This window comes from Pyrus communis, chromosome 14 (assembly GCF_041283825.1).
Source record: "Pyrus communis isolate YQ-2024b chromosome 14, ASM4128382v1, whole genome shotgun sequence".
NCBI classification, from domain to species: Eukaryota; Viridiplantae; Streptophyta; class Magnoliopsida; order Rosales; family Rosaceae; genus Pyrus; species Pyrus communis.
The window spans coordinates 1,101,679-1,116,460 of NC_142578.1; the positions used below are offsets into that span (position 1 = coordinate 1,101,679).

The 14,782-nt window shown below is 39.6% G+C and overlaps 5 protein-coding genes across 5 annotated transcripts; 2 read left to right on the forward strand and 3 right to left on the reverse strand.

Moving 5' to 3' along the window:
* Nucleotides 1-944: 944 nt before the first annotated feature.
* Nucleotides 945-3,548, forward strand: LOC137713675 (loganic acid O-methyltransferase). The gene is made up of 3 exons (XM_068453007.2): nt 945-1,594; nt 2,189-2,845; nt 2,936-3,548. The coding sequence occupies exons 1-3, from the start codon at nt 1,496-1,498 to the stop codon at nt 3,275-3,277; spliced, it is 1,098 nt and encodes a 365-aa protein (XP_068309108.2). The 5' UTR covers nt 945-1,495; the 3' UTR covers nt 3,278-3,548.
* An 882-nt stretch (nt 3,549-4,430) lies between these two features.
* LOC137713791 (ATP synthase subunit beta, mitochondrial) lies at nt 4,431-9,159 on the reverse strand. Its single transcript, XM_088684588.1, is given in 11 exon segments — nt 4,431-4,825; nt 4,961-5,274; nt 5,378-5,600; nt 5,694-5,843; nt 5,929-6,032; nt 6,120-6,399; nt 6,570-6,619; nt 6,622-6,709; nt 6,711-6,834; nt 7,704-7,722; nt 8,940-9,159. Coding segments are annotated over 11 exon segments (1,671 nt in total). The 5' UTR covers nt 9,145-9,159; the 3' UTR covers nt 4,431-4,711.
* Nucleotides 9,160-10,205: 1,046 nt separating this feature from the next.
* Nucleotides 10,206-11,651, forward strand: LOC137712789 (uncharacterized). The gene is made up of 4 exons (XM_068451951.2): nt 10,206-10,517; nt 10,714-10,896; nt 10,994-11,053; nt 11,254-11,651. The coding sequence occupies exons 1-4, from the start codon at nt 10,269-10,271 to the stop codon at nt 11,539-11,541; spliced, it is 780 nt and encodes a 259-aa protein (XP_068308052.2). The 5' UTR covers nt 10,206-10,268; the 3' UTR covers nt 11,542-11,651.
* LOC137712792 (putative glutathione S-transferase) lies at nt 11,572-12,668 on the reverse strand. The gene is made up of 2 exons (XM_068451953.2): nt 12,199-12,668; nt 11,572-12,043 (listed from the first exon to the last, which is right to left on the reverse strand). The coding sequence occupies exons 1-2, from the start codon at nt 12,505-12,507 to the stop codon at nt 11,702-11,704; spliced, it is 651 nt and encodes a 216-aa protein (XP_068308054.2). The 5' UTR covers nt 12,508-12,668; the 3' UTR covers nt 11,572-11,701.
* Nucleotides 12,669-13,065: 397 nt separating this feature from the next.
* LOC137712791 (glutathione S-transferase U8-like) lies at nt 13,066-14,264 on the reverse strand. The gene is made up of 2 exons (XM_068451952.2): nt 13,919-14,264; nt 13,066-13,545 (listed from the first exon to the last, which is right to left on the reverse strand). Exons 1-2 carry the CDS (start codon nt 14,225-14,227, stop codon nt 13,180-13,182), a joined length of 675 nt encoding a protein of 224 aa, XP_068308053.2. The 5' UTR covers nt 14,228-14,264; the 3' UTR covers nt 13,066-13,179.
* Nucleotides 14,265-14,782: the final 518 nt, after the last annotated feature.

Genomic DNA, 14,782 nt, shown 5'->3' on the forward strand with positions numbered 1-14,782 from the left:
TTATGTATGTATAATAAACTTCTAATGAAAGGAGAATACAACTAAATTATAGTACTTAATTACCTATTTTAACATGTTATTTAAAATTGTTATTTTTCCAACAATGAGTCTTTCTTGTTGAAGGAAAAATTTAAGAGTGTGAGGGTAGCAGAGGGACGACAAGAGAAAGAAGAAAGAGCTCGGCTGTCTGAGTTGCTTTTTCTCCCATATTGACTTAGCTTTTATACTAAAACATGAACTTTTCTTGCCCTACAAGTAATACTAGTTATAAGGGTAATTGTTCCAAAATCTTATTTGAATTCTACTCTTAAATTACAAAATCACATTCCTAAATCATATTAACTACAACATTTCTTTATACATATTTATTTAAGAAATATCAAAATTTTGTTTCTAATTAACTTTTCCTTCCTGTTTGGAATGGACTTCTAATTAGTTGGACTTGGAATGGTTGCAAATACTAGTCATATCCTACACAAGTTGAAAATAATTATTTTTCAACATTTTTTTTTCTTTCTTATTTTGTTGTAAGTTCTGTGATGTTGGGGGATGGACTTGGGAGGAATCCTTTATAATAGATGTCGTAACGAATTTATGTACAATGCAGTTCAACTACATTTGTTATGAATATGATTGATACTTCAATTTTATGATTGTCGACAACTGATTGATATTTTAACATCAGCCGTAATCATAACTACCAAAGTTTTTTTCTAAATTTAATTGATCAGATTTGTGTGAACTGCATTATTAACTAAATATTCTTTCCACTCATTGACTATTGACTATTGACTAATGCAAGCACCAAACACCATGTACACCAGTGAGCCGCCTTTGTTGAAGCTCAAAGAGACATCATTATTTTAGAGATGATTATCTCACAAAAAGAATGCAACGTAGCGAAAATTAATAGGTAAGAGAAAAAGGAACAGTCAAACCATTACGCAAAGATTTTTTATTCTCACGACAAACTAATACAAGAAAACACTCGCAATTTGCTTGCACTCTTAAAAGCTATGGATGCTTCTTCTACTTACTCTTCTTACTTCTCACTACTTGCTCTCACTTCTTCTGATTTCATAATAGCACACACCTATCTATAGGTGGTGTTCACCGATTTGGGCATCGCAACAAAGACCACATAATTTGCAGCTTCTAGATCTTTCTTTAGCTTAAATATTTTAGGTGGCTAACCAGACTTATATTGCTGGAATTTTCCAGCTACTACTACCCGACGTAACTTGCTAGAATTTCTAGCATTTGCACGCATTGGCTTTGGGCTGGTTCACTTGTCTTGGGTCAAGACAAGATTACAATTCAACAGCCTTCAGTCAACAAACACTAAGCAAGCAGACATATGGTTACCTTTCATATTCCGGTCACAATGAAAAATTTTGCGTGAGAGAGAGAGTGAGTCGCCTTCAGTCAGCAGGTCTACTCCTGATACTATAAATGACTTACAACTACTCACACTTCTAAAGAGAGAAACTGAGAGATGGCTGCAGCTAAGGAGGAAACCAGTATGTCCGCCGAAGCATATCCGATGAAAGGTGGAGACGGCCCCAACAGCTATGCTAAAAACTCTGCTTACCAGGTTCTTATATGCTTAAAACTTAAGCTTTACTAGTTTATAAGAATTTATTACATATTTAAATAAGATCTGACTGCTGTAATCCATCACTGCCAACTCTAAAGTTGTTGTTTCCTTACTAAAACTAAAGGGTAACTTAGAGCTGTTTGGTATTTTGTTAATAAAAAAAAAAAAAAAAAAAAAAAGGACTTGGAAAGTTTGAAATGGAAAATAGTTTGGGTTATGACACAGAGAGATCTTAAAAACTCTTAACACTGTGTGGACCTTAAAAAATACTCACTTTTTTTTTTTTTTTTTTTTTTTCCTGCTTTCAAGAAGTGAGGCTTTTTCTTGAGTTTGTTTGTAGTTGTCTTCTTTGTGCATGCGTTCTAGGATTCATACATCCGATCCCACCTAGTGGAATAAATGGAATAAAGTTTTGTTGTTGCTGTAGTTTTTAGTTGTGTTCTTCAGAATAAATCTACCTTACAAGAATTATTGGACTAACACTCAGAAAGTGTCTGAATTTGAGTTACATATTACTGTAAGCAAATGAAATTCAAGGTGTTGGATCTTCTCTACTAATCAAAAGAACATGCACAATCTTTCCTTTTTCAGAGAGGAGTAGTGGATGCTGCCCAACAACTTGTAAGCAGGGCAATTGCAGAAAATCTTGACGTCGAGATGCTACCTTCTTCGAACACCTTTCGCATTGCAGATTTGGGTTGTTCTGTCGGGCCAAATACGTTTATTGCGGTTCAAAACATACTTGAAGCTGTAGAATTCAAGTATCAAGGCCAAGGCTTGAATTCGCATATCCCGGAATTTCATGTTTTCTTTAATGATCACACTCTAAACGATTTTAACACGCTCTTCCAATCCCTCCCTCCGAGCAGGCGATACTATGCTGCAGGCGTACCTGGTTCTTTCTACGTTCGTGTATTTCCTAATGCTTCCATTCACTTTTTTCACTCTTCTTGTGCCCTTCAATGGCTTTCTAGAGTGCCGAAAGAGGTAGCGGACAGAAACAGCCGTGCGTGGAACAAAGGACAAATCGTTTATTCAAATTCCACTGATGAAGTCCTAAGGGCTTATGAAGCTCAACATGCTGAGGACATGGAATGCTTCCTGCATGCCAGGGCACAAGAGATTGCGAATGGAGGATTGATGGTGCTCATCATTCCAGGACGCCCGAATGGTACCCCTCATTCGCTTTCTTTGGTAAACCAGGCTCATCAACTTCTCGGGTCTTGCCTCATGGACCTGGCTATGAAGGTAAGAAAATGACCCCCTGCTCTAAGTTTAATTATAGAACACCGCAAAGTATCCGACGAAATGACTGCTATGTGTTTTTCCTTTATGCAGGGAGTGGTTCAGGAAGAAAAAGTAGATTCTTTTAATCTACCTCTGTATTACATGTCTCCCCAAGAACTCGAAGCTGCCGTGGAGAAAAATGGTTGTTTTAGCACACAGAGAATTGAAAACTTACCTCGTGTCTCGGCACTTGACATTGTTACTAAAAGTAGCCAGGTATTTGCATCTCATGTCAGAGCTGCCACGGAGGGACTCGTGAAGCAACAATTTGGAGACAATATCTTAGACGAGCTCTATGACTTGTATCGCAAGAGACTCGAAGAGCAACCATCGATCTTTCAGTCTGGGAAGGCGATCAACTTTCTTGTTGTGCTTAAACGCCTGGAAATTTGATTTGAGTGACATGTAAAATTGGTAATCACTTCAAGTGTCACATACTTGATCTTGTCCTACTCGATCGATCGAGCTAGTTCCTTATTATTCTTGTTATGTGTTTTTCCTTTAACATCCCTATGTACTTTTTCGAACAAAACAGATGCTTTAGCAAAAATGTACTGAACCAAATAAGGTAATGTCATGTACATTACTTTCGCACATGAAAGCGTGTTATTGATTTGGAATACAGCCAATATAACGTACACCATCTTGGTCTTTTTCAGTTGCACTTCTACAGTATTTCTTAATCGGTTTTACTTTGTCTTTACTAGTTTATAAGAACTTATTACATATTAAATAAGATCTGACTGCTGTAATCCAACAGTCTAAAATTGTTGTTTCCTTACTAAAATTAAAGGGTGATTCAGAGCCTGTTTGGTATTTTCTGTTCTCAAGAGGTAAGGCTTTTTCTTGAGTTAGTTTTGATTGTGTTCTTAGTACAAAACTGAGCCCAGTATGATTAACTCTAATTAGGGACAGCGGCGAAGCTACAGAGGGTCTAGGATTCATATAATCGACTTCCATTTTTTAGAGAAACATCTATCAGGCGCTTTAGAAAGCACTTCCAAGTGCTTTTCTAGGAAGTACTTAGATTTGTAATAAATATTTTAACTTATTATAAAATTATTATAGCTTATGAGCGCAAGTGCTTTCTAGAGAAGCGATCCCAAACAAGTCTTAAGGTATTTGTCTTGTTATTTTAAGCTGATGACTAATTGACCTCGGTATTTTCTTGTTTCTCAAGAAACTCGCGGAATCCTCTTCCGTCCTCGAATCAAAGAAATCTGTTAGCGTGTTTGTTGTACTCAAACGCAAATCAGCGACCGAGTAACAACAAAGAAATCTGTTAGCGTGTTTGTGGTTTGAACATTTGAAGCTTCTCTGAAAGAATTTTAATTTGTAGCTTGAATAAGGAAGATCGTGAATAAAGAATGTACTTTTCCCACATTTTCTCACCAGCCAAACAGAATTTCAGAGCTGAATACAAACCAGCTCAATGAGTAAAGGTGGTAACTTACCTACTTTGTTGCGAGCCGAGGATGAAGGATCGACCTTCATCCTTTCAAGAAAGAAACCCTAGAAGCAGCTGAAGCTGTGGACCGACACAGGATGAATAAAACCTTTGGTGTGAACTCAAATGATTATACATAGATACATAAATACATTGCAAGTGCATACCTTACTGCACAAAGGAAAGGGACCTAACAGAATATGCCCCTTCCTCAATTCTCTTCCCAATACAACCCTTAACCTACCAAAAATATTTCCCGGAATTATAAACCTATATCTCCGAAAGGAAAAGTTTTGAAGTTCCTGAGATTTTCCAATGCCAACGTTTTTAGCTTTTTGGTAATATAGTCCTATAGAGAAGAGCCAACTTAATATGAGTGACTACGCACCTGAATCCTTAGCAATCTTCTCTGCCTTGGCAATGACTTCTTCAATTCCGCCAACCATGTAAAACGATTGCTCAGGAAGGTCGTCATATTTCCCATCCAGAACTCCCTGTAGAAATACAATCCCGCAACACAACGTCAGGGAGTTGTAGGGCTAGCACATAAAGGAATCGATTCTGGAAAAATCAAAGTGATGACTAATTCAGGACCATGACAAAAAGGAAATATGGAAAATGTTCATCACCTGGAAGCTGGTAATGCTCTCTTTCAACTCAACATATTTTCCAGGAGCTCCCGTGAAGACTTCTGCTACATGGAAAGGCTGGCTCAAGAAACGCTGAATCTTACGGGCACAAGCAACAGTCAACTTGTCGTCTTCACTGATCTCATCCATTCCCAAAATAGCAATAATATCTTGCAAGTTCTTATAATTTTGAACAACGTTCTGAACACCACGAGCAGTGTTGTAGTGATCTTCTCCTAAAATATGAGGGGACAACATGCGAGATGTAGAATCCAAGGGATCCACCGCAGGATAGATGCCAAGCTCAGATATCTAACCATGTACCAGTTGTTAGATCTAAGAACATAGGAGCAGAAGAAAAAGCAGATGGTTATTCCTGCTTCATAATTAAATTGAAAATAGAAGACTACATACTTAGTCATGACAGCACGGTGGTGGCATCAAGATGGGCAAAAGTGGTTGCAGGAGCAGGATCTGTTAAGTCATCATCAGGCACATCAATAGCTTGAACAGAAGTAATGGAACCCTTCTTGGTTGTAGTAATACGCTCTTGAAGGCCTCCAAGATCAGTAGCTAAGGTAGGTTGGTAACCGACAGCAGATGGGATACGACCAAGCAAGGCAGACACTTCTGAGTTAGCCTGGAGAGAAGATAAAGAAAAGGAGGGTGTTTGGTCAGAAGAAGTTGAAAATATATCAACTGAAATGTGTGTGTGAGTGCAGAGAGAGCTTACTTGAGTAAAGCAGAATATGTTATCAACGAAGAGATGCGCATCTTGTCCTTCAGCATCTCGGACGTGCTCGGCCACAGTGAGCCCAACACGAGCACAGGCACCAGGAGGTTCGTTCATTTGTCCGTAGACAAGAGCACATTTACTCTCACTCTGGAGTACAAGGGAATGGAATTGAGAATAACATAATGTCGAGGAAAATATGGCAAGTTAGTATGTCATGTTGCACTAAGTTAACTTGCTGATCTCCAAGCTTAATGACACCACTTTCCATCATTTCTCTGTACAAATCATTACCCTCTCTTGTGCGTTCTCCCACGCCAGCAAACACCGAGAAACCACCTGCAGAAGGAGGATGAAACATTTTATAACCCAAGAGATCATTACTCAACAGAGAGGATAACTAAAAAGCATCAAAATGGAACCAACCATGACCCTTGGCAACATTGTTGATGAGTTCCATGATAAGCACGGTCTTTCCGACACCAGCACCCCCAAAGAGCCCAATCTTTCCTCCTCTTTGGTAAGGGGCAAGAAGATCAACAACCTTGATAAAGATTAGACACAAATGTTATTTGTTTCTTTTGATGCCGAGATCACTTAATACGCAGAAAACAAAGAGCATACTAAAAATCATGACAAACAAAAAAAGACACCGAAAACCTTCCCAGAGTTTGGCAATCCGAGTGTATGCATCACCACCATTTAGCTTGAATTTTCAACCTTTTTTTCTCCCTTAGTATCTATATACCCATTATTCAAAAGTTTCATAATTTATTCAATAAATTCATTTTTTAATACAAAATTAAATAAATAAATTCTTAAACACGAAAAAAGATTGAATTTTGAGAAACAGAAAGCCAGAAAATAGGATCTTACAGTGATGGGAGAGCCAGTGTTGAGGACTCTCTGACCTCTAACGAGCCCTTGGTTCCGTCCATGGCAATGGTTCTCACCATGTTCTCACCAAGGTGCTGAGCCACCTCAAGCACCAATCGGATTGAGTTATCCAGGACCTCCGAGAGACGTGAGGATTGGCGGCAACCCCTCGTCGAACCTAACATCGACGACGGCTCCGATCACCTGACAGACCTTGGCGACGGCGCCCTTTCCGGTGTAATCCTCTGTGATTTTTCTGTTGTGCCTTGGCCCGTTCGTTAGTGCGGAACCGAGATTCAGATTACAACCTCACCAAAATCACACACAGTTGAACAAAATAAAATACAAGAAATAAAGACACCGAGAAATTTACGAGGTTCGGCAAAAACCTGCCTACGTCCTCGGAGAGATATTGCTCTTCACTATGAGAAAAACAGTACAAGTTACACATGAGTTAAATCGACATAACCCAATCCCATATCCCTTGTACACCCACTCACAGAATTTTCCCAAGAGCCTCACTCTACCCCAAGAGTTCTTTCACAAGAGATCTTTCACTCTAGCTCTCTTGATTTCTCTCACCCTTACCCATGGTAGAGCCAAATGCTCTCACCATCTCTTTGGATGCTTTACATCTCTTCATCCCTCTACAACTCTCTCTTCACCCGTGCCCCTTCTTATGCCAAATAATTATGGCTTTGAAAAAGCCACAAAACATGGCTTTGAAAAAGCCACAAAACATGGAGCAATTTAAGCTACAAAACAAGCCACAAAACAAGGAAACATAATCCTGATGTTCCCTCATCACTATTTTTTTGTTTCCTAGCCTAATTTGGCCACTATCCAACAATCTCCACCTTGGCCAAATTGTACCAAAGTCCATTGGCCTTACGTACCAGCATGCACACTCTGAATCCACTTCGTTGGTCCTGTTCCGATTCAGTTACTGCCAATGCATGTGCAGCTGCTGCAAGCTAAAAATCACCATTTAGCTTCAGACAGGATCTCAACACATCCTCGTCTCCTCCAGCAGGTTTTCCTTATCTTCATTGTCTGCAACCTGGAAACTCGTCAGTGCGCCTATTTCCAGCAACAACCCATCGAGCCAGACAAAATTCCCACACTTCCTCCTACCTCAGGACCTTCTCATCACCTGTGAATCCCATAGCTCCACCTGCTGCAAAACCCCTGCAACACTTGAGACTAAACATCACCAGGAGAAGTGTTGCTTCAAGTACCTAGAGGGCATACTCAAAGTCTTCCACCACAAACTTGCTAACCCAGCCTTGCACCCGTAGCACTGTGGACCCTTGCCTCTGGAACCAGATCCGAACCTGCTGTCTCTCTCAGATCCTCTTTCCAATTTTCTTCCACGATTTCAACCTTGAATAGCTTAAGCAGTCTTGTGCCCACCATCATCCATGGTCTCCTGTGTGTATCATTCCACACCAAAGAAGCTTGCACCTGCTCCAAACTTACTGTTTCTTTCCTTGCAGTAAAGTTTCACAAGGTTCTCGTACAAATCTGAAAGTGAGGTAAGAAGAAAGAGGCCTTTGTCTTCTTCCTCAACATCAACTTTCGCAGTTGATCCAAACATCCCTAAACACGGCTTCCATTTCTTCAGGCTTCCATTACTCTCCTTTACCAAGAGCAAAACCGTCTCTCCCTTTAAACTGCTCAACTGAGAATTCCATGGTGAACAACAAATCTGGACCTCCCACGAACCAAAGCCCCCAACGATGCTCTGATACCAATTGTTTTGCCTTGGCCCGTTCGTTAGTGCGGAACCGAGATTCAGATTACAACCTCACCAAAATCACACACAGTTGAACAAAATAAAATACAAGAAATAAAGACACCGAGAAATTTACGAGGTTCGGCAAAAACCTGCCTACGTCATCGGAGAGATATTGCTCTTCACTATGAGAAAAACATTACAAGTTACACATGAGTTAAATCGACATAACCCAATCCCATATCCCTTGTACACCCACTCACAGAATTTTCCCAAGAGCCTCACTCTACACCAAGAGTTCTTTCACAAGAGATCTTTCACTCTAGCTCTCTTGATTTCTCTCACCCTTACCCATGGTAGAGCCAAATGCTCTCACCATCTCTTTGGATGCTTTACATCTCTTCATCCCTCTACAACTCTCTCTTCACCCGTGCCCCTTCTTATGCCAAATAATTATGGCTTTGAAAAAGCCACAAAACATGGCTTTGAAAAAGCCACAAAACATGGCTTTGAAAAAGCCACAAAACATGGAGCAATTTAAGCTACAAAACAAGCCACAAAACAAGGAAACATAATCCTGATGTTCCCTCATCACTATTGTTTTGTTTCCTAGCCTAATTTGGCCATTATCCAACATTTTCCACTCACTGACGTCGTAGCGGGTTTGGGAGGCGCAGTGGCTGCTGCGGCCAATGACGTCGAGTAGTGGGCGGCGCGTGAGAGGAGGTACCCCGCGGGTCGAGTGAGGGGGGATCTGGGGGTTGCAGGTCTGGTAGCGGAGGCGGTGCGGCGGAGAGCGGTGCGGTGGAGAGTGGAGAAAAGCTTGCGGGAGGAGGACATTGTGGTGTTTTGGTAATTTTGATCGGAAATAAAGTTGTTTTCTTTTGTTTTTGTGAAGGGTCAGCTGGCGGGAGCGTCGCTCATTGGGTGATCGCCACCTGTGATGGTGTGGTTGGGCGTAGAAGGTGGAGGAAACGAGAGGCAGAGTCATAGAGTGCTATACAAATGTAGGGATATATGTGCTAAAAAGTTAATAACTTAAAAAATAAAATTTCTCACAACTCCTAATAAAACACATGGTGTACTATTTGTGTTCCAATTACAACTAAAAATTTCTCGTAAGAGAATGAGAGTGAGAAATATGTGGATTTTAACGTCGATCCTCACCTAGAATTTTGGTGTTCGTTTTACATTTTTTTACAATATGCCACAAACATTTAATTTGCGTCCACAATTTCTATGAATTTAACCAGGTGACTTATCAACCATTACGGGTGTGGTTTAGTGGTCGGATATTAGTTTTAGATTCGTAATTTACACGGTATTTTTTATGTTCGATTCCTACGCTTGTGAATTACAAAATGATGGTCAGGAGAAATTGAAATCTATCTATAAGTCTTTCAGATCTTCAAAAAAATGCACTATCGTGACGAAGCCACGGGTTAATCCCCTTTTAAAGAAAAGAAAATCACATGACTTATTAATTCAACCTTTTGAGTTTGTGTATTTAATTTTTATTTAAAATATATAAAGGGGATTTATTAAGTTTTAAATTGGACTAGAATTGATTCGAATTCATCTTTGCGAGATAACCTAATATTTTTCATTTATAAAAAAAAAAAAAATGCTATGTAGACTAAATTTGGAAACTAAATGATATATCACCAATAGGAATAAACATGTTTATTAACGCTTAAGTAATACACTAATTATTAATTTTCATATCATTTAGTTTCTAAAATTTATTCTTTTTAGCATTACTCTAAATAGAAACATCACTAATTGTAGTCACAAAAGTGAAAATGTCTACGTGTCATTTATACAATTTTTCATTCTTAAAATTTAAATATAATTGTTTTTTATTATTTAAATAACTGATTTAAAATATAAAAAGTAAATGAATGGATCAACCGGACCCAAAAGAGGAGGAAGGAGTTGCATGGTAGCCCACAGGCGCATAGAGAATGACAGCAGCAATGGCCTCACACACAGTCACAGCAATCTCCTCCTCCTTGATTATGCCTCTCAATTCTTTTCAATCATTTCTCAGACCCTCAAATCTCCCCCTCCAAATCCCACCTCAATCCAACCCCACACATCGCAATCCCATCCTCAAATTTCCCACCACTAGAACCAGAGCAACCGTTGACGGCGGCGAACAAAGCGCCACCGCCGCACCTATGCTTGTCCAGGAACCGCCGCAGCCCACCAAAGTATGCCTTTTCTCATTGTCTTCTCCTTCAGTTGCAAAAATTAGCTAAAAGCGTTTTTGTTGGATTGCATCGAGTAGAAAATTAAACTTAAAAAGTGCTTCTTGATTGAAGAAGCACTTCTTGGGGAATCACATACTAGTGAAAGAAGTTATATTTTGATAATTTCATTAAGTTATGGTGTTATTGTTTGGTTAAGGAAGTGGAGGAGAGTGTGAAATTGCTGAAGAAGGCCGCAAAAACAAGGCGGGTTGCGAAGGAGGAGGTTCTGTCAGCTCTATCGGTCATTGAGAAGGGAAAGCTCGACCCTTCCGGGTTTCTTAATACGCTTGGCGGAACAGAATCCCCGGGGAGAACATGGATGCTCATATTTACTGCTGAGGTTAGTATAAAGCTTTCACCTTTTCCATAACCATGTTCAATTTTTCACCTTTAATCTGAGAAATGAGAGCATTATTTGGTTTTTGTTGTATTTGCAGAAGGAATTGAAGGGCGGTCGCTACTTCCCTATTACCGCAGTTCAGCGATTTGATGCTGCTGTAAGTCTTTTTATCTGTGTTTCGATCACTGGTGCCTAAATTTTGTAGTGAGTTGCCTGGATATTATTGTTGTTCAAAACTAAATGGGAGCTCTTAGAAGCTCTCATCGTTGATAATTATCGGAAAACGTAGGCATGAGTAGCATTTTCCTAGTTGCATTTCAACTTTTGAGACTAACAAATGTCTGTCGGGGTTATCAGGGAAAGAGAATTGAGAACGGAGTGTATTTTGGGCCATTTGGATGCTTAACATTTGAAGGAAGATTTTCCTGGAAGAAGAGAATACTAGCCTTCGTCTTTGAATCCATCCGGATAAAAATTGGACCTTTGAAAACCTTAGAGATCGGTCTAGGCCAGAAAGACGACAGAGAGCCTAGCACGAAGGATCCATTCTTTATATGGTTTTACATTGATGAAGAACTAGCAGTTGGCCGAGGCAAAAGTGGGGGGACTGCTTTCTGGTGCCGTTGTCGCCGTGTTATAACTTAATTTCTATTTCAGTCAAATACAGATGTTGGATTCAGTTTTACGGATCATATTATACATACACATACATATATCAGGAAATATCAAGGCTATGTGATGCTTTGTTTACATTATTTTAAGCCGAATCTGGGACCATTTTATTTTAGGTGTTTCTTCTTTGGCATCATTCGGCTTTCTTGTGATCCCGGTTGTAATTGATTAGATCTTCTGCCGTTGGAATACTTCCTTTGATTATTGGAATTTCAGTGAATCTCTGTGCCCATTCATGAAGAAATGGCAACTCCTTTGTGTCAAACAGCTTTATGCCTTCAGATTCTTCTAAGAACTTGAGCCAGTTAGGTAAAGTACCCACCACTAAGTCGAGGAAACCAATGATTTCTCCTCCGAAGAATTTCTTGCCTTCGATGAGCTTGTTCAGAACTTCGAGTGATTCTCGTGCTGCCTCCAAGGATTTCTCTTGTTCACGCCCCTTTGTACGGCTAGCAGTCCATGCACTGATCACACACTGCATTCCGTAGTGTTTGAAAAGCTCATTAGCTTCTCTTTTCAATATATGTATGTATAATTACATGTACAAGCATTCATATATACATATATATATATATATATATATAGAGAGAGAGAGAGAGAGAGAGTGCAGTGTGAATGTTGTTTGTTTACCTTCTCGTCAACATACTTTGCCCAAAATCGCGCCATTGCTTTTTCAAATGGATCTTCTGGCAACAGTGGGTTCTCTCTCCATGTTTCATCTATGTACTCAAGGATGACAAGGGACTCTGCAACTGGTTTTTCGCCGTGCACAAGAACGGGGACTTTCTTATGGACAGGATTATACCGAAGGAGCAGGTGACTCTTGTTTCTCAAATCTTCTTCAATGTACTCGTACGCTATCCCCTTGTGCTTCAGCGCCCATTCAATTCTGCAGCAAAAAAGACTCAGAGAGGCTCCGATCACCTTAACATCTCCCATTTTGAAGTCTGCAAATTCTGAAATCGAAAGTTTTCAATCTCTTGAGGCATTGGTCTGAGCTTTATAGAGGCGGGATTTCGCAAAGCGTCACATTTCTTGCAGAGAAAGTTGTAAGCCAGTCAACTCTCTTGTTTATTATTCAAAAGTATTGTTTAGTCTTGGATGAACTTTAATCTCACCTAATGTGTTGAACTTTCAAACTAAGGATAGAATTTGTTTCTTACATCATGACCAATTGAACCCTCTTCTAGAAATGTAGTGATGTATGTGAGGCTCGTGTCGAAGAAAATTAAGCGCACGCGCACGATTGCGCTAAGTTTCGATATAAGGTTAGTTGTTTACAGCTTCTTGTACTAATTTGCATCACTATCAGCTTCTTCTTGAATAGCAACTGTGCGGTTTATTAAACTTGCCTAAGAACCGAGCAGCGAGTTTGGTAGATCATCTAAATTGTTCCCTCCACATCAGAAATTCGGAGTTGTTTCAATACAATATGGTGCTGCAATGTAATGACTGTTTCGATTTAGTACATAATAGTTGTCCTGCCAAGCGATAACGTTAATTAAAATGCTCTTCTCTTCGTTATTTCATTTATTATAGCAAATACACAGACGACAACAAGACTCAATCAAACAGTAATCAGATTCGGAAGTGAGGAGATGGAGTGCGAAATCATGGTTTGTTGGCGGATGAGGAACGGATGTAACCGATCATAAATCGGAGGTAGGGGACCAATTCTTCTTTAGCCGGAATGCATTCTTCAATAAGTGGAGTGTGGATGAAATTCTGACCCCATTGGTGGAGAGCCGGAAACATCTCTGCTTCAGGTATCTTGTTGCCTCCAGCTTCTTCAATAGCACTTATCCAGTGAGGCATCCATCCCAATACTACATCTAGATACCCTATTTGTTCGCCGCCGAAAAACTTCTTCCCTTCGATCTGCTTCTCAACCAGCGCTAGTGATTCTAATGCGGACTCTTTCGCCTTTTCCTGCGCTTCGCCTTCTCCCGTGCAAGCTGTCCACACTTGAAGCACAAGCTGGAACATGAGCATGTACAAGAAAATTAGTTTCAAGCCCGGAAAGCTTAAGAGATTCTCTCTCTACCATATAGGATCAAACACACGACATATTTTTCGGTATGACCAGTATACGGGATGGTACACCACGTGTTACTATATAAACGATAAGATATGTGTGCTAAAAAATTAATAATTTAAAAAATAAAATTTCTCACAACTTCTATTAAAACATGTGGTGTACCACTTGTGTACTCGTCACAATGAAAAGTTTCTCCAAACATAGACCGTCTACACTCAAAACTGAATATGTTAACGGAGTGTTAAATTCACTAGCCGCGCACAAAAAGCATAGTTGTGTCACTTGCATACATGTGTTGCAAAAAAGGGGTACCTTTTCATCGTTGAATTTAGCCCAAAAACGAGCTGTGGCTCGGTCATATGGGTCACGAGGCAGCAACGGGTGCTCCTTCCATGTATCCTCGATGTACTCGAGGATCACAAGTGACTCGAGGACGACGTTGTCACCGTGCACGAGCACCGGCACCTTCTTGTAGATGGGGTTGTACTTGAGGAGCAGGGGACTCTTGTTTGCTAAATCTTCTAATATGAACTCATACTCCACACCCTTGAGCTTCAATGCCCACTGAATCCTAGCACAGAAAGGGCTTCCTTCTGTTGCAAACAGCTTCACGACCCCCATCTTCTACCTCCACACCTTGCAAAAAATGTGCCTTAGCAACTTATTTTTATAGAGAGAGAGGAAAACACTCTTCGACTCGTCGGCTTCATGTGCACATATAATATTATTGTTTTGACAATGGAGAGAGAAAAATCAAATGCTTACAAACAGAATGATCTTTTAATAGTTATAATAATTGTAGGTGTTTGATTAAATTTTAACTGTCCAAATCCCCGAACTTGATGGATTTGGTGGAAGGGCTCCGGAGATATCCCTTTCCCTCAAGTTATTTTTGTCAAAATATTGATTGGATATTATCGTTTATCAACATATTATTCATTTAAACGTGAAACAAATAAAAGATTGCAAGTGTTGTTCACAACTCATTTTTACCTTCTAAATACTTGTTAATTTTAATCATTAATCTTCTTTAATTTATTCAATTCAACAACCAAAAATTTAAAAAGCGTTTCAGAAATAAAAAAATAGAACAACATTACCTAACATATATTAAAGCTCCTAGGAGTGAGCAGCCCTAAGTCGACCAAATAAAAAACAGGTTACCGAGAGCAATAT

Excerpts from the sequence above, each read along its gene's own strand:
- LOC137713675 (XM_068453007.2), top strand. The coding sequence starts at position 1,496 with ATGGCTGCAGCTAAGGAGGAAACCAGTATGTCCGCCGAAGCATATCCG. Across the intron at positions 1,595-2,188 it reads CTAAAAACTCTGCTTACCAG|AGAGGAGTAGTGGATGCTGC; the intron begins GTTCTTATATGC and ends TTCCTTTTTCAG. Across the intron at positions 2,846-2,935 it reads TCATGGACCTGGCTATGAAG|GGAGTGGTTCAGGAAGAAAA; the intron begins GTAAGAAAATGA and ends TCCTTTATGCAG.
- LOC137712789 (XM_068451951.2), top strand. The coding sequence starts at position 10,269 with ATGACAGCAGCAATGGCCTCACACACAGTCACAGCAATCTCCTCCTCC. Across the intron at positions 10,897-10,993 it reads TGCTCATATTTACTGCTGAG|AAGGAATTGAAGGGCGGTCG; the intron begins GTTAGTATAAAG and ends TTGTATTTGCAG. Across the intron at positions 11,054-11,253 it reads TTCAGCGATTTGATGCTGCT|GGAAAGAGAATTGAGAACGG; the intron begins GTAAGTCTTTTT and ends CGGGGTTATCAG.
- LOC137712792 (XM_068451953.2), bottom strand. The coding sequence starts at position 12,507 with ATGGGAGATGTTAAGGTGATCGGAGCCTCTCTGAGTCTTTTTTGCTGC. Across the intron at positions 12,044-12,198 it reads CAAAGTATGTTGACGAGAAG|TGTGTGATCAGTGCATGGAC; the intron begins GTAAACAAACAA and ends TACGGAATGCAG.
- LOC137712791 (XM_068451952.2), bottom strand. The coding sequence starts at position 14,227 with ATGGGGGTCGTGAAGCTGTTTGCAACAGAAGGAAGCCCTTTCTGTGCT. Across the intron at positions 13,546-13,918 it reads CTAAATTCAACGATGAAAAG|CTTGTGCTTCAAGTGTGGAC; the intron begins GTACCCCTTTTT and ends CTCATGTTCCAG.